Raw genomic sequence first — 15,913 nt, forward strand, 5'->3', positions numbered from 1 at the left:
TAACTTAAAAAAATGATCCAATGTCTGACTCTTCAAATTCTGACATAAAGTCTTTATTTCTCACTTGTTACTTGATCAGTACATGGACAGAGACAGCTTACTTTGTATATGTATTTATATATAACATATTTAAACTTTACAGTACACCTTTGAATGACAACAAAGCAGGTAAGAGTCCATCTACTGTTGTGAATAGAAACAAGCTCATAGGGAAGACTCCCACAATATGAAACAATCCAAACAAGAAAAAAAAGAACTTATTGCTCAATACAAATCAATCATAATGGCAGTTAAGAAGAAGAAGAGTAATAGTAGTACACATGAACCAATATCATTATACCAAGATGAGGTTACACCCTATTGTTGCCTATAAAAAAGAGAAACTCCAAGGGAAGAGGAACAGAAATATGTCAAAGATTTTTCACAATACAGCAGTGTTAGTGTTCGGATTGGATAACCTGCTCTATAAATAAAAAGTATCTACAAGTGCAAGGAGGACCAAGGTCTATACAACCAAAATGATCGAGTGCCAGCTTATAGGAGCTGTCGACTTTCACAAATCGCTACCAAACTTCACTATTTATAAGCCTTTAAAAGGAAGCAGGAAAGGGCTTTGTTTTCATGTACAGAGTGAAGATGTGGGGCCAGGGACAGAAGTGCAAATCATAATGAGGGGGTTCTGCAAGGATGAGCATAGGTTGACAATACTGTACAGCACTTCAAAAAAGGGACAAAATACATTCAGGAGGTCCCCCCCCCCCCACCCTAGGCAGTTTGGGTAGAAGTTGTGTTAGAGTAAAACAAAGTGTAGCTGGCAGAAAATTGTGTAGTGAAGAATATACAAACTCATGAAAATCATGGGTGAGGTTCTGCAAGGAGTGACTGAGGTGTTTGTTCTAACTGTCCAATATCGTCTTATTAGCTTGCCTTTCCACTTCAGTATTTTCTTTTTCAAACAATTACACTAATTAATTAGTTCAACAATTCAACAATAATTAATCTCTCCAGCTTAAACAAAGTGACATTCTTTCTCCATTGACATTCATTCATTATTTCTCAGGCCAGAAGTTTTTTCCTTTCATTAAAAAGAAAACGAGTCATAGCTTATTTTCTGTTAGTCCGTTACTCTCTAGGGCCCCCTGGTGCTTAGAAACATGACACTACAACACTACCAACATTTAAAAAGTGACTTCAGCTGATAGCCCTTTAGGGTGCGACTGGGTTTGCCTGTGAGGGCCGGGGCACCATGTGATTTTTTTAGGGTGGCTGGGGGTTGCCCTACATTCCAAGCTTGGTGCCCAAATGGCTCCAAAAAAGCCCCGCCCCTTACAGGCCGCCTCAGGGAAGCGCACACCTCAGCGATTGGAAGCTACGCCCCTTCTGACAGGGGACCAAAGGGTTTTTGTAAAACTGTTGACAGGAGAAGGTGACTATGATACATGAACACTGAACATTAACTAAGCCAAAAATCAGGGGACCCCAATCTCTGTTAACTAGGTGGTCCAGGATTACAGACAACAGCACACAGCTTCACTAGTCTAAAGCTCTAATTACATACATGTACTATACTGATGACAATATGATTACACAGCACATCAAAACGTACAGTGACCACATACTGTAGCAATAGAGTCCTTCTATGTGGGACTATTTTCATCTTGTCTTTGGCTTAGTTCCTTTACAGCACCCAGCCCACACAGCTTTCATGTGACATATGTGTGAAAACGTGTGTGTGTGTGTGTGTGTGTGTGTGTGTGTGTGTGTGTGTGTGTGTGTGTGTGTGTGTGTGTGTGTATGTGTGTATGTGTGTGTGTATGTGTATGTATGTGTGTGTATGTGTGTGTATGTGTGTGTGTGTGTGTGTGTGTGTGTGTGTGTGTGTGTGTGTGTGTGTGTGTGTGTGTGTGTGTGTGTGTGTGTGTGTATGTGTGTATGTGTGTGTATGCGAAAATGTGTGTGGTTGTGGATATATGTGTGTGTGTAGCTTTGGTACATCCTCAGAGAGGGCTGGGCATTGTAAGGGAAGACAGCTGTGAGTACTCTGGTGGTGACCTGGCCAAATAGAGCCAGAGTCAGGTTGGCCTGGTCCTGCCTCGGTCACCATGGTCTGGTTTGGTTTGGGTTGGAGTGGGATTGTCATGTTAGAGACCATAAAGAGCCGACTATGGCCAGAACCAGGTCCATGCACTGGAGTTACATACTGATGATGGTGGTTGCATTCATAGTTCTATTAGCTAGCCACATTTAAGGTGCCAATAAGGAATTCCCTAATACTAGACACTACTCAGTTACTAAAATGTCCTAATATTACTGTCACATTCACATGCATACACATGTTAATTAATATTTGTGTAGCCTATATATACATGTAGTGGATTGTCTTGTAAATGTAAGATGACACATAACTTAAAGCTGCACTCAGCAATGTTGCTCTAATGTTGTTCCAAATGGCTGTAATGGATGTAATTTCACAGAAAGTGAATATGGTTATAGCAATAAAAAGTAGAGAAGCTGCACATTTGTAACAGCAAAGCTCCCTGGTGGTGTAGTGGCTAGGTTTTACTACAGGTGGACTGCAGTTAAATTTCCTGTCAGGAGGTGAATTTTCAAACTTAGCGTTTCAGATATTACACACACAAGATCTATATTGATTCTGACATGCTCAGTTTTTTAATCATGATGATATAGGTCCATCTATAGAGAGTAGGCCCACCTCCTCCCAAGCAGTATTCCCACAATGGTGTTGTGAGTAAGTGGGTACACTCCTGAAATCCATATATGCTGATGATATCATTCTTTTGCATTATAACTGTAGTTTGACAGAACATCTATCAAGTGCAGCTTTAATCAGCATGTTATACTCTAGCTACACTTTTAAGTCTAAAAAAGCTAACAAATCCTCTCTAAGCACTACAGGTGCACTTGGCTATGATTGGCTGTGTTCTGCTGTCTGTCCAATTCTGGACCCACCCACCTGGCACTTTCCTTTTCATTCAAGGAAAGAAGTAACTTTTGCCTTACAAACAATACAGAAAAAGATACTCAAACAACAAATTAATAACCTGCTTGAAAAATACTGATGCATAACACTTTTTTATTATGGCACCCCCTAAAAGTTTTCCTTCCGATATCCTGTAGTGCTACCTTCTAATATCAGATTATCAACAGCAGCTCTTGATCGCATAATACTATGTGGATTGTTGACAGGCAGGGTTATTTTCTATTTTTTGTGGGGGGGTGGGGGAAGTGGTTTAGGTGGTTTAAAAAAGGGCACAGGCAAAGAATGAGGAGACACTTAGCAAACACAGGTATGACACTTCAAGAACAAAAACAGTTGTCTAAATAAGTGTTGGGCGACTGGTTGGGTTGATGCGGATATATGACGGTGTGGTTGGGTTTTCTTTAGTAGCAATACGTATGGTATTTACAGTGGAGGAGGGAAGAAGATGGCAGACAAAGGGGAACTTGAGGAGATAGATAAAGACAGATTGAGCTGTCTCCACCTCTTCCATGAACTTTCTTTTCTCTTGTTGTCTCATTCCACTCTCTATCATGTCTAACTACCTCTCTCACACCTTTAGACCTTTTTGGTTTTCCAACTTTCTTCACACCATTACCCCTGACTCTCCCTTCCTGTCTCTCTCTCTCTCTCTCTCTCTCTCTCTCTCTCTGTCCCTCTACCCCCTCCCTCCCTCGCTCTATGGCTCCTCAGCAGGACACTTCCATGGTGTGGGTGACCGTGCCGACTCCCTCAGTGCTGTCGGAGTGAGTGCAGGCCCGAGAGCGGGACCCATCAATGGAGCTTGCGCTGGTCAGGGAGGCCGTCCTGGAGCGAGCCAGGCGGGTCATACTGGCAGAGGGCACTGAGAGGATGAGGACGAGAAATGAGCAAGATCGCGGGGAAGAAAAGAAAAACCATCATTCAGCATCATATTTTGTGTTGAAGTGTATGATTAGTTAATGTTGGGGAGATGGGAGGACATGCTCATGTGGAGAACTAATGATATCCTTTTTTGCAGCTGGTGAGGAAAGATGCCTGACTGGCTCATACAACAGCCGTGGATGGTTGATTGTTCAGTAATGCTGTTAATGTGCCTACAAACCAATACATTGTCAGCACCATGCAACTTAGGGTTTAGTTTTTGTTATAAAAAAGCGATCCTCCTACTGCAGTAGAACTTAACTCAAACTTAAAAGAGACCTCTGCTTATTTCAAAGACTTCAAAAATGTCTACTCTAAAAGTTGATCTGTAGGAACTGACTGAGGCACACAATTTTACCAACATCTGAATAATTCAGCAAAGCATTCAAGTAGTTTGATGCATTAATGCAGTAAAACACTAAAACTTTGCTTTGCTGATTATATTAATGTAATTATTCAATAGCTCTTTTTGTAGGTAGATATTTTTTCTATGTAATATGTGTGTGAGCTGAATTACTTTCTTTTTCTATAGCCAATACAGGCAGCAACATTAGCATACATTTGGAGTTGTATTTCTGGCCCCCTGGTCACTGTTTAATATTCAGTATTCCAGTCTACTTTTAGCACTGAAGCTTGAGGCTGTAATTGGTTAGCTTAGCCTAGCATGAAGACCAGAAACAAAATCTTACCAGCACCTCTAAACTTCTCTACGAATCTCTAATTCCATGAGTTTATCAGAGCTTTTTTATGAAAAACAAGGTTAATGAGAGTAGAGTTTGTGGGTTGGAAAACCAAAACAATGAGCTAAAAGAGGCAAAAATTCTTAGAAAGAGTTGAGAGAGAACTGCTCTCATTGAGGTTTCGGTGTCTTTGTATGCAACAAAAGCCTGCAAAGCCCACAGGCTTTGAGGGAAATGTTTGAGATCATATATTGTGCTTGTGTGGTTTAATATCAGCAGTTTAGTGCAGAATCTGCATAGCCCTAAGGACAATTTCCCTTTTAAGCCATGTTGTTGAGTCAGCAGTTCGTGCAGTTTTAATAAGCTTAAGTTACATGGAAAAAAAAACCTTTGTAACAGCAGATTAAATTCTGATTTGATTTGAAGTGATTTATTGGCCATTCTCCATGTAAGTGTAAACTATTACTTGCCAAATATATTAAGACATTGTGCATTTGTTATCAACTTAACGTAATAAAAAGGCATTGCTCAAAGCTAGCTGAGAGCCATGCAAAGAGCAATATTAAAGATGCAATGGTAAAAGAATGGGGGAAGAAGGTAAGGGTAGTTTATTTTTCCATTTAAGGAAAAATCATTTTTGAAAAACAAAGATGGTGGTTAATGTCCTTGGGATTAAAATTAAAAATACTAGAAATGACAGCAAAAGTAAAAAGTTCATAACAGCCCAAAATATTGTATTTGTAACATAACAAACTAAAATAAATTTCAAAATGCCAATGTCATTCAACGGGGCAGCAATAAGAGGTCAGAGGTGAACAGGGAGGAGGAAGTACCTGGCCCTCCACTCAACCTCCGATCCTTCACATAAGCGACTGAGAGAACGGGGCAAGGAAGACAGAGGGCAAGATTAACACAACTCATGTCCCTCTGCATGAAATACAAAACATCAGCATAAGATAAACCAGGACAAGACAAAAATGTACACATAAAACCTCTCATTCACTCCCTACAGTCATGTGCATGTAGTGGATACTCACTGTAGCCCATTCCCTGCAGAAAGTACTTGAAGGCTTCACTCAACTTTCCAGGCTGTAAAACAACACACAGGGATTTTGATGATCTGTTTAGGTTTTTTAAAATTATTATTTCATTTGATTGCATCAGGTTCTGTGTGGGTGTGTTATACCTGTGTGAGCTGGGGGAGTCCACCAGAGTCAGCCATCTGTCACAAGATAAGAGAAACTTTAACTAAGTTGCTAGTTAAAGTTTTTTTCCCCTGACTCATTCGATCTAGTCTCATTAACTAGTCAGAAAGTTCTAATAATATACTGCACAAAACCTCATTATTAAAAGTCCTGAAATGTTCTGCCAAAGCTAAATATTTGGACTCAATAATATAAAAAGTTTGAATGACCTAAATAGATTTATGCATTTAGGAAAAGTTAGTGATTTTTTGCAAATATGTGAGTAAGTACCTACTGTATGTGTGCTTATACTTTAAACAGAACTACATTAACATTATATTAAACACAGATGTAAAGTAAAGTATGTGAATCTTTTCTCATTTCAAGTATAATGAGGGCAAAATAAAATATAAAATGGAGAGCATTAAATAAAATGTGCATCCTAAACTAAAGTTTGATCGATCATATTGGGCTTGTTTATTTTCTGTGGGTTCAATTCGGATCATTTTAGTGGGTGTATTTGCTCAGAAGATTTATACTTCAATGAGACATGCTGGTTTTGAACTGCTTGTGGGAAGTAGCTTAAGATACTGTCCATTCGTGATTAAAAGCTGTGTTCTCACTGTCTGCTTTTGTCTTGTTAGTGCACACCGTGTTGAGATGAGCTGATAGTAAAAGGTGACATTTGTCTCATTTACAGTCTTTCTGTTTCAGAGAGAGCTTTCCACCGCTCGCTCTCCTCACTTCATCTCTTTCTCTCTCCTCAGCTACAGCGCCTCGCTGATCTCTTCTTTATTCAAAGTTTATTAATATTGAATGTGTCGGGCGCGCAGGTGGTCGAGTGGTTTAGAGCGCATGCCATGTACGCAGCGGACCCCGGTTTGATTCTCGGCCGGCAGACCTTTCTGCATGTCACACCCCCCTCTCTCTCCCGTAATTTCCTGTCTCTCTACTTTCAAATAAAGGCGTCTAGGCCAGAGAAAAATTTAAAAAAAAAAAAAAAAAAAAAAAACATTGAATGTGTCAAGTGTCCAAATTGTAAATAAAATAAATTTGACACTGCACTTCCTTGGGTCCTCAGCCATACGACCGGTAAGTGTGAAGTTGATAGGATCAACAGTTGTCGAACAACACAAAGGACATACATACGTACGGAGAGAGATTTTCCTCCTTTATATTTAGATGTTTTTATTTGATTAGGAGGTAACTTAAAAGTGCATGCTTATTTATTTTCATTAAATTATCATAGATCTTAAGCTAAGTGGACCATTTGTCTAATTTTTTACAAATTGTCTAATTTTATTATTTTATTTTGTTATTGCTGTTGTTTTATTGTATTGTATTTATTTATTTTTCTCTGTAAAGCACTTTGAGCTACATCCCTTGTATGTAACGTGCTCTATAAATAACATCAATTATTTTTAAAACACATTTAAATGTTTGAAAAATAATTTGTTTTATTAATAATTAATAAAATACCTGTCTTTTTAACTCTAGAAAAGTTAGACTTTATTGATTTTTGATTGATTATCATTAATCAGCTGATCCTTTATTGTTTAAGGATATTCTGTTATATCTGCAGAAGCTGTAATTGACAGAGACGGTTACCTTTAGGAAGGTGGTATTGGTTGGGTCCAGTTTAGAGTTGCACTCGACCTTGAGGATAGAAACAGCAGGTTGAACTGAATAAATGTGCAGTAACAAGAAACTTGATGAGTTCATGTTGAGCCAAACATAACTTGGAGAAAGAAGGGACTTGGAGAGAAGTATGGCTGTACTGTATCAATAGACAATATATAGATACTACCTTAGTGTGTGTGAAAGTGTGTGTGAGTGACCCAGATACTGCAGTCTGCTGCAGAGATGAGTCACTCCAGCAGGCTGAGAGCAGAGCCGCAGTGTACACACACACACACACTCACACACACACAAACAGAGATACACATGCATGAACACTCACACATGTGGACACACACAAACACATACATAAAAGTGAATTAACACTCAGATTCACACACATGGGACATGCTCTCGGCTGCTTCCTGTCCTGCTGTGTTAATCTTTAATCCTTCACACAGGTTGCCAAATTACACATTTTACTGCCTGGAACATATTAAATATGAAACCACTACAACTCAAATGTGTGTATTTGTGTTTCTACTGACTACATGTTTTCTTTATATAGCTGCATCTGTTGATTAAGTATCACATAATTATTACAAATCACATGCAGGTTTGCAAATATTTACAACAAAACAGTTGCAAATGAGTTGTAAGATATGCAAATGTACTAATTCTAAAACGTATGCCTCCATCAACACATTCCACTTCCTCTGCTTGGTCTGTATGGAGGAATGTGTCATGTTAGTGGGAGAAAACACAGCAGCTTCAACTGGTCCCATCAGCAGATATAAAATATTAACATGACCTCCATCTGTCACATCCAATAAAACAATCTTTGTTTATATCTCTCGCCTCCGCACGCTGCTTCCATCTCTCTGCCTCTCTCTTTCCAAGAGGTTTGGTAACAACATCATACCCCCACCCTCACTCACATCCCTCCTTCCCTATGCACCTCCATCTCATTCCTCCCCCATCTGATTTTATCTAGGTTTTAATATGCGGCAGATTAACTGGTGCAGAAGCATACATATATGGGCCACTTCAAGCTGTGAAGCCCCAGAGACAGAGCAAGGCCATCTGGCCCTTGGAGAATACACACACCTATAGTATCAAAGGCATGCACTGCACACACACAGACACACAGATGGACAGACACATCCAGTCCCTGGGGGGGGCAGGCGGGGTCGTAGACCATGTCTCTGCTGGCTGACCTGTTTTTATTTTATTGAATGAGGACAAACATTGACTAACTGAATGTACATGCCAAGAACTAAACACTGAACAGAGCAGGAACAGTGCAGGGAGGGGAGGATCTGCTATTTAGAGCTTGAGATAGACTAACATTTCTTTCTTAGAGGTTGAACTGAGGGGGAATTAAAAGAGTGAGCCACAGTAAGGAAGGAAGGAAACAAAGGCACTACATGATTGGTTCAGGTGGACAAAGTCAGAAAAAGAGAAGAAAGATGATAAACTCACCACTCCCTCTTCAGCAGGGGCGTTGTCTCCCACAACCAGCATCACAGGACACCTGAAGGAATTGATGGTGAAAAATGATTTGACTTTGATTTTAATCAGATTTGTGGGTACATTTTACACTTTTTCACAACTTTCAAAATCAAAATCAACTTACTAATTGTTTAGTCTATAAAATGTCAGCACAGTGAACACTCAAAATCACAATTTATCAGATCCCCGGGTGACATCTGCACATTGCTTCTTGTGCCTGAACAACAGAAGATATCTAACCTACAAAGATATTAAGCAGTACATTTCACATTTAGCAGCTGGAACCTTTCCAACCTTTTCCTTGATTAATTACTCATAATTGGCAATTAGCTGATTCTGCTAACAAGTTCATCCATCACTTAGTTATGAAAGGTGTGTGTGTAGACTCACTTCAGGGTCTTGGCGTTGATCACCGTCCCACTGCGGTTCATGTCCAGGTCCCTCCGACTGAGAGAGAGAAAATAAGTAAATTATGATATATATACAGACCCTTTCCAAAAAATTAGAATATCATGGAAAAGTTTTTTAATTTCCATAATTCCATTCAAAAAGTTAAACTTTCATAGATTATAGATTCCGGGCCCACAATTTAAACGATTTCAAGTATTTATTTATTTATTTTTACATAATTTGGGCTTCCAGCTCATAAAACCCACGAAAACAGGAATTCAAAAAATTAGAATACTGTGAAGAAATCAGCCCAAATTTTGCAGGGCATGAATGTTTTAAACTGAGTGTCACACACTAATCATCCACTAAGCTCAAAACACCTGCACAGGTTTCCCCAGGTGTCATTAAATTACTTCAGTTTGGGTCAATTGTCTCAGTTCGGTACAATATTGGGAAGACTGCAGACATGACAACTGGCCAGAAGACCATCATTGATACCCTCCATAGGATGGGTAAGCCACAAAAGTTCATAGCTAAGGAGGCTGGCTGTTCACAGAGTGCTGTGTCCAAGCATATCAATGGAAAGTCTAGTGGAAGGGCAAAATGTGGCAGGAGAAGATGCACCAGCAAAAGAGATGACCGTGGGCTTCAGCGGATTATCAAACAGAGAAGATTCAAGAATCTGGTAGAGATCCAGAAAGAGTGGAATGAGGCGGGAGTCACAGCTTCAAAAACCACCACATTCAGACGCATCCGGGAGATGGGCTACAACTGTCGGGTTCCTCGGGTCAAGCCACTTCTGAAGCTGAGGCAATGTAGGAAGCGTCTCAACTGGGCCAAGTGATGAAAGTAAAGTGTGCCTTTCATTCGGGAATCAAAGTCCAAGGGTTTGGAGGAAGACGGGTGAGGAACCCAAGCTGCTTGAGGTGCAGTGTGAAATATCCACAGTCAGTCATGATTTGGGGTGCAATGTCCGGGGCAGGTGTTGGTAAAGCCAGAAGCACCAAAACCTGGTCTGATGCCCATGCCATCACAGTGCTTGACTGGCCAGCCAACTCGCCGGACCTAAACCCCATTGAGAATCTATGGGGTATTCTCAAGAGGAAAATGAGGGGCACCAGACCCAACAACAAAGAAAAGCTGACAGCAAGCATCAAGGAAATCTGGGCTTCCATAACTGCAGGCAATGCCACAGGCTGATTGCCTCAATGCCACGTCGCATCGAGGCAGTGATTAAGGCAAAGGGATTCCCAACCAAGTATTGAAGATTGACATATCGTTTTGAAAGTACCATATTTTGATTGATTTGATGTGATCCTAATTTATTTCTTTTTTTTCCTGCAAAAACTGAGAAGTAAATAGTGATTTCTTCACAGTATTCTAATTTTTTGAATTCCTTTTTTCGTGGGTTTTATGAGCTGGAAGCCCAAATTATGTAAAAATAAACAAATAAATACTTGAAATCGTTTAAATTGTGGGCCCTGAATCTATAATCTATGAAAGTTTAACTTTTTGAATGGAATTGTGGAACTTAAACAACTTTTCCATGATATTCTAATTTTTTGGAAAGGGTCTGTATATAAAATTAAGATGCATTTTCATTTCTGTGCGTGTGTAACAAACATGTATTTGCACAGTCACACTGTGGGGACTCAAAAGTCCCCATAATGTTAATTATTATATTTTAAAGGTTTGGTTGAATGATGATGTAAGGTAATAGTGAGGGTAAGGGTTGTGATTAGATACGTTTCTGGGAAATGTCATAATAGTCAATGTTTTGTCCTCTTAAATGATGGAAACATGACTGTCTGAGTATGTATGTGTCTCCACCTGTTATACATGTTCCAGAAAAGTTGCAGGTTGAACTGGTTGACAGTGTTGTTGATCTGTTGACGGTAGCTCTGCACCAGCTCTGTGTTGTTCATCAGCTCCTCCTGCACACACACAAACACACACACACATATATATACAAAGAGAAACTGCTCACCGGCTTGGCAAAGATTGCTAAGACAACAAGGTGAAAAAATTGGAAAGACAATGGGAGTTGTATGTCAACCCGTATTCCTGGATTCTGATCTTACCTGGCTGAAAAGATGTGGCAGCACAGTATCTGGCAGGGCACTGGTCAGACCTGACAGCTAGGGTGACAGACAAGGAGATTATTATTGAGCGATAACAGAATGTGCGTATCGCACCACTTCCAACAGGGACAGTCACAGATCTGAAACACTTATAGACAAGTACCTTGGTGGCAGCCCAGTCAATCCAGCCTTTGCCATTGGGGTCGATGTTGAGCAGAACCAGACCTTCCACCAGGTCAGGGAAGATCAACTGAACAGAGGGAGATTTTAAGACTGTTTAAGGCTGACTGTTTAAAGCTGAATTTATTACACCTACCAGTTGACTACTACACTGATAAATGACCAATAAAACAGGAGAATCTGGATGTGACTTACAGCTAATTTGGCCAGGACGTAAGCTCCAGCTCCAACTCCAATCCCAACGATGCTCTTGAATCTAAAAAAAGTCATTACTCAATTAGATGCTGTGTAAGAGTGCTGCAAGTATTATGACAGTCTGCTGTGCCTGTTTTATGTTACAGAATACTATTATTGCATGCGTGTGCAGAGCCAAGGGCTTGTACATCTCTGCTGTGGCTGGTACTGTGTGTCCAGGCTAAAATTACTTCTCATCAGCAGGAAGCTAGCTGGTCTTCAATCGATATTTTCTAATCTGAAGGCTGCTGAAACTGCTCATGAATCAGAGAGGCTATGTTGTGTTTAATGCTTTAGTCAGAAGATTAGCAGTAAAGGTGGATCATACAAATTTACATGAGTAGTAAATCAGATCTACAATTTTTCCTACAGTATTTTTAATACACTGATAGACCATCTTTTCAGCAACAGAAGCATATATCGTCTTTGCCAGCCAGTGGAGTAAAAGGAGAACATGATGTCCTTGCAGATGGCTGCTATTAAAACAATGGCTGTGTTGGCTCTATGGTTAAGTGTAGAATGTGAAATCTGACAGTGAAAAGCACCAACCCAAAATGCTGCACCACAGTGGGCAGCATCCCAGCCAACTGGTCCATGGTAGGGTACTGGTACCTTTGGAGAGAGAAAGAACATGACTTCTAGCTATCATTGCTTCACATTCTGCGTTTGTGTGATCGGGATATTGTAATCATCTGTTTCTACTTTAAAACCATGACCAACTTATAGTAATTTTGAATACTTTATTTCCGCATTTCATGTTAAATAGTAAGTATAACATTATTTACTTGTGTTTCTCTTAAGAGTTATAGTTGTTCAATTTCAAGATATTCTGTCAATCCATGGAAACAGGCCAACTACTACATTAGCTATTCATCAGTGGTCATCAGTTTGAGGGTTGTCAACCAAAAACTGTTAAATAAAAATGCATTTCTGTGTATGTTTTGTACCCTTGTGGCAACTGTGATGCTCCAATCTGCTGCCCCGGGGCATCAACGTGGCAAACCACAAAGTGCTTGGTGATCTCCTGCATATCCTCATTATTGAAGAAAGAGTTGAAGCACAGCTTGTCTGTAGGAGAGCAAGGGAGGAGAGGAATTAAGCAAAAGGTAGAATGGAGTGAGAGCGGATAGAGAGATGGGTTGTGTGTAGGTACAGAACATGTGAGGGAGAGAGGGAGGAAGAAAGCAAAGGGCAGGGCGAGGAGGGAAGAGGATGGAGGGATGAGAGCAGAGGAATGTGATTACATGAAATATGCACCACAGTCAGAGGACATCAAAGGTGGCCATCTGTACAACTGATCCTGTGCCAGCAAGGAGAAGGCAAAGACTCCTTGCAACAATGCTGATATATAGTGTCACATAACCCTCGTTCACCTCCACTTTAACAGAGGCCTGACACTATGAATAACCCTTTTATGCTGTATGTTTTTTGATACGGCAGTCCTTAAATAAATAGCTCCAACACTAATTGCTCATAAAACCTCAATGTCATGACTTGATAGCCATGATAGAACACAAGACAGCTTTAGCATTGCTTGAAGGAGTATTTTTCACTTTTCATGAAGCTGTGCTAGTAAGTAGGTGGAAACTAGCTAGCCTAGCTTTATGTTAATGTGGGACTTTGTAATTGTACTTTTGAAGTGACCAATATACATTTCTTTCTGTAAGGTAATTAGGATTCAAATATTTTGCCTTCCGACAAAGTTTCAGATCTGACTGAGTTTTAGTGTGCTATGGCTAATGTTACAAATCGGGCAAATGTGATCTAAGTAGTCAGTTATTCTGTGTCTTCTAATAGTCAGGTGGATTTTTAAAATGTTTTAGTTTCCTTGATTTTTTATTTAATGCTACGAATTCTTTTTTCTATAGAAAATACAGCAGTGTTAGCCACCTCAGCTAGCTGCTTCACGTTAGCATGTCAACCGTTAGCAAATAAAGCTTCTAGCGCATATTAACACAGTAGCACAGCATGTATAACAATCTTGAAATGGCATCTGTTATATTACTATCACTATTATTGAATCATTGTCACATTTTCTGCCTAGATTTGTTACATATTTTGCTTTTCGACAAAGTTTCAGATCTTTTAGTTTGAGACTGTTAACGTTACAAATCGGGATCAACTGTGATTTAAGTAGTCAGTTCTGTGTGTCTTCTTATAGTTAGGTTGATTATTAAAAATTTAGTTTGCTCGAACTTTTATTATTTAATGCTATGCAGCTATTTTTATATAAAGAATACAGCAGTGTTAGCCAACGTAGCTACCTGCTTCACATAAGCCAGTGAACCATTATCAAATAAAGCTTCTAGCGCATATTAAAACAGACAGTGTGTATAACAATTATAAAATGGCATGTGTTATGTTACTATCATTATCATTGAACTGTTGCATTGTCACTAAAATGTGTATATGAAGTGGGATAATGGGGCATTAAAAGCATTGTTAAAATATTAAGATGATTTCTTTTCTTGTCTGTTTTGAAAGGCATTCTTCTTGAGAGTGACTCATAGAAGATTTCTCTCAGAATTTAGAGCTCCATTTCCTAAACTAGCATAACACTGAAATCTGAAATAACTGCATGTATAATAGATATCAGCTCTCCATTTGCCCTCCTTCCACTGGCACTGCATTTGGCCTACTTTCAGCCTGCGTGTGTCAGGCTCGATGAAACCATGCAGCAACATTGTTTCCTCCTCGGGCTCAGACTGAACAGCGTTAATTAAACGGACCAATTAGCATGACAACTGGGTTGTGGTTAAAAAAAAGTAGGGGACTTCAGGAAGGTGACCTCTCAAATCTGGCGCCAGCTAGTCCGTTTTATTATGCACACATGAATACCGATGCTACATGAGGATTGAGGTGAGAAGATTTCCAGTTCACGTGTGAATCATCGGTCAGCAGCTCGCCGTCTGCTCCCCTACTGACTCCATGACCCACTTTCTCCCTCTGTACTTTCTTATCTCTCAGGTTGATCTCTCTTCATCATTTCTCCTCTTATTCTTTTCTATTCTATTTTCCTCATCCTCATCTTGTTCTGCAATCATAAGAACCAAATAGCGACAGATGCCTCCAAGTATTACTTTACTTTCTTCCTTATCTCCTGTTCCATGACCTCGTTTTTTTACCTCTTAAATCAGTTTGCATGCCCTATTCTTTCATTCCCACACTTCTAATCTCTTTCTCTTCTTTTCATTTTCTATTTTGTTCTTCCTCCCTCCTGTTCTCTTCTGTTCTTTCTACTTCTCTGTTTTTAATCGTGGGACTGGCAAACTGCTGTGTCATCTGTGATTGGGACTCATTTTAAGTGGAGCAATAAACTCTAGACTAATTTTCTTTTATGTTTTTTTTTTTGTATGTACGCGACTCCCCTTCATTCCTCACCTTACTGCTCTTTGCTGCATGATTTTGCCCTGCAGTAGAATGATTTAGTGGCTGGCTGTGAATACTAATAGCCCTGTGGTTCTGCTGCAGCCTGCAGAAGCAGAATACACGTCTATCCTGGTCCATTCTTTACTTGTCTTCTGCATTATATCTAACTGCCATATGATTGTCCTCCATTTTTCCATTTTTAGTCCCTATTTGTTTAGTTTTTTTCTAAATGAGATGGCTAATTAGTTTAATAACAATAAAAAGGGGATAGCACCGAAAGAAAAAAGGCAGCAGGACAGACAACAAAAGCCAGATATCTGCAGTCAGCAAACCTGAGCAAAGAGATGCGCTGTGGTCCGTGATAAAGCTGCCCTGCAACCCCCCCAAACTTCCTCCATCCCTACCCCACCTCCGCCTATTAAGGCAGCGCCGCAGTGCTGCCGGTCCCACCCTGCCTCCCTCCACAGGATGGGGATGTTTTTCTGACCTACATTTCATCGATGCCTCTCGCACTCATCCTTTCATCTGCCTCACCATCTCCTCCTCTTTTCTATTTTTGTCGCTTCCTTTATTTCTCATTGTCTTTTTCTTTCCCTGCACCTACACACATGGCTTGATATCATTTATCCTCCCTTTATTCAATTATTGACCACTCAGCCTGTATTAAGTGATGGCATGTGGGGGATGTTGTGACTTTGTAGAACGACATGAACATCGCAATGCTGGACTTCAGCATGGTGCTTG

General features: G+C 40.0%; 1 protein-coding gene across 6 annotated transcripts in view; it reads right to left on the reverse strand.

The window, feature by feature from the left end:
- Nucleotides 1–3,708: 3,708 nt before the first annotated feature.
- ndrg4 (NDRG family member 4) overlaps nt 3,709–15,913 on the reverse strand; it is a 48,731-nt gene continuing 36,526 nt past the window's right edge. For 3 of the 6 annotated variants that reach the window (XM_062421651.1, XM_062421653.1, XM_062421655.1), the window contains 13 exons: nt 12,748–12,868; nt 12,350–12,412; nt 11,762–11,822; nt 11,550–11,636; nt 11,387–11,443; nt 11,136–11,239; nt 9,306–9,362; nt 8,886–8,937; nt 7,395–7,442; nt 5,789–5,824; nt 5,640–5,691; nt 5,436–5,474; nt 3,709–3,863 (listed from right to left, as the gene is read on the reverse strand). In XM_062421651.1, the coding sequence (XP_062277635.1) occupies nt 3,709–3,863; nt 5,436–5,474; nt 5,640–5,691; nt 5,789–5,824; nt 7,395–7,442; nt 8,886–8,937; nt 9,306–9,362; nt 11,136–11,239; nt 11,387–11,443; nt 11,550–11,636; nt 11,762–11,822; nt 12,350–12,412; nt 12,748–12,868 (932 nt within the window). Of the gene's footprint in view, nt 3,864–5,435; nt 5,475–5,639; nt 5,692–5,788; nt 5,825–7,394; nt 7,443–8,885; nt 8,938–9,305; nt 9,363–11,135; nt 11,240–11,386; nt 11,444–11,549; nt 11,637–11,761; nt 11,823–12,349; nt 12,413–12,747; nt 12,898–15,913 lie in introns of all 6 variants that reach the window. The other 3 variants (XM_062421652.1, XM_062421656.1, XM_062421654.1) reach the window with 2 other exon arrangements.

Source organism: Scomber scombrus, chromosome 6, assembly GCF_963691925.1.
Source record: "Scomber scombrus chromosome 6, fScoSco1.1, whole genome shotgun sequence".
Classification (NCBI taxonomy): domain Eukaryota; kingdom Metazoa; phylum Chordata; class Actinopteri; order Scombriformes; family Scombridae; genus Scomber; species Scomber scombrus.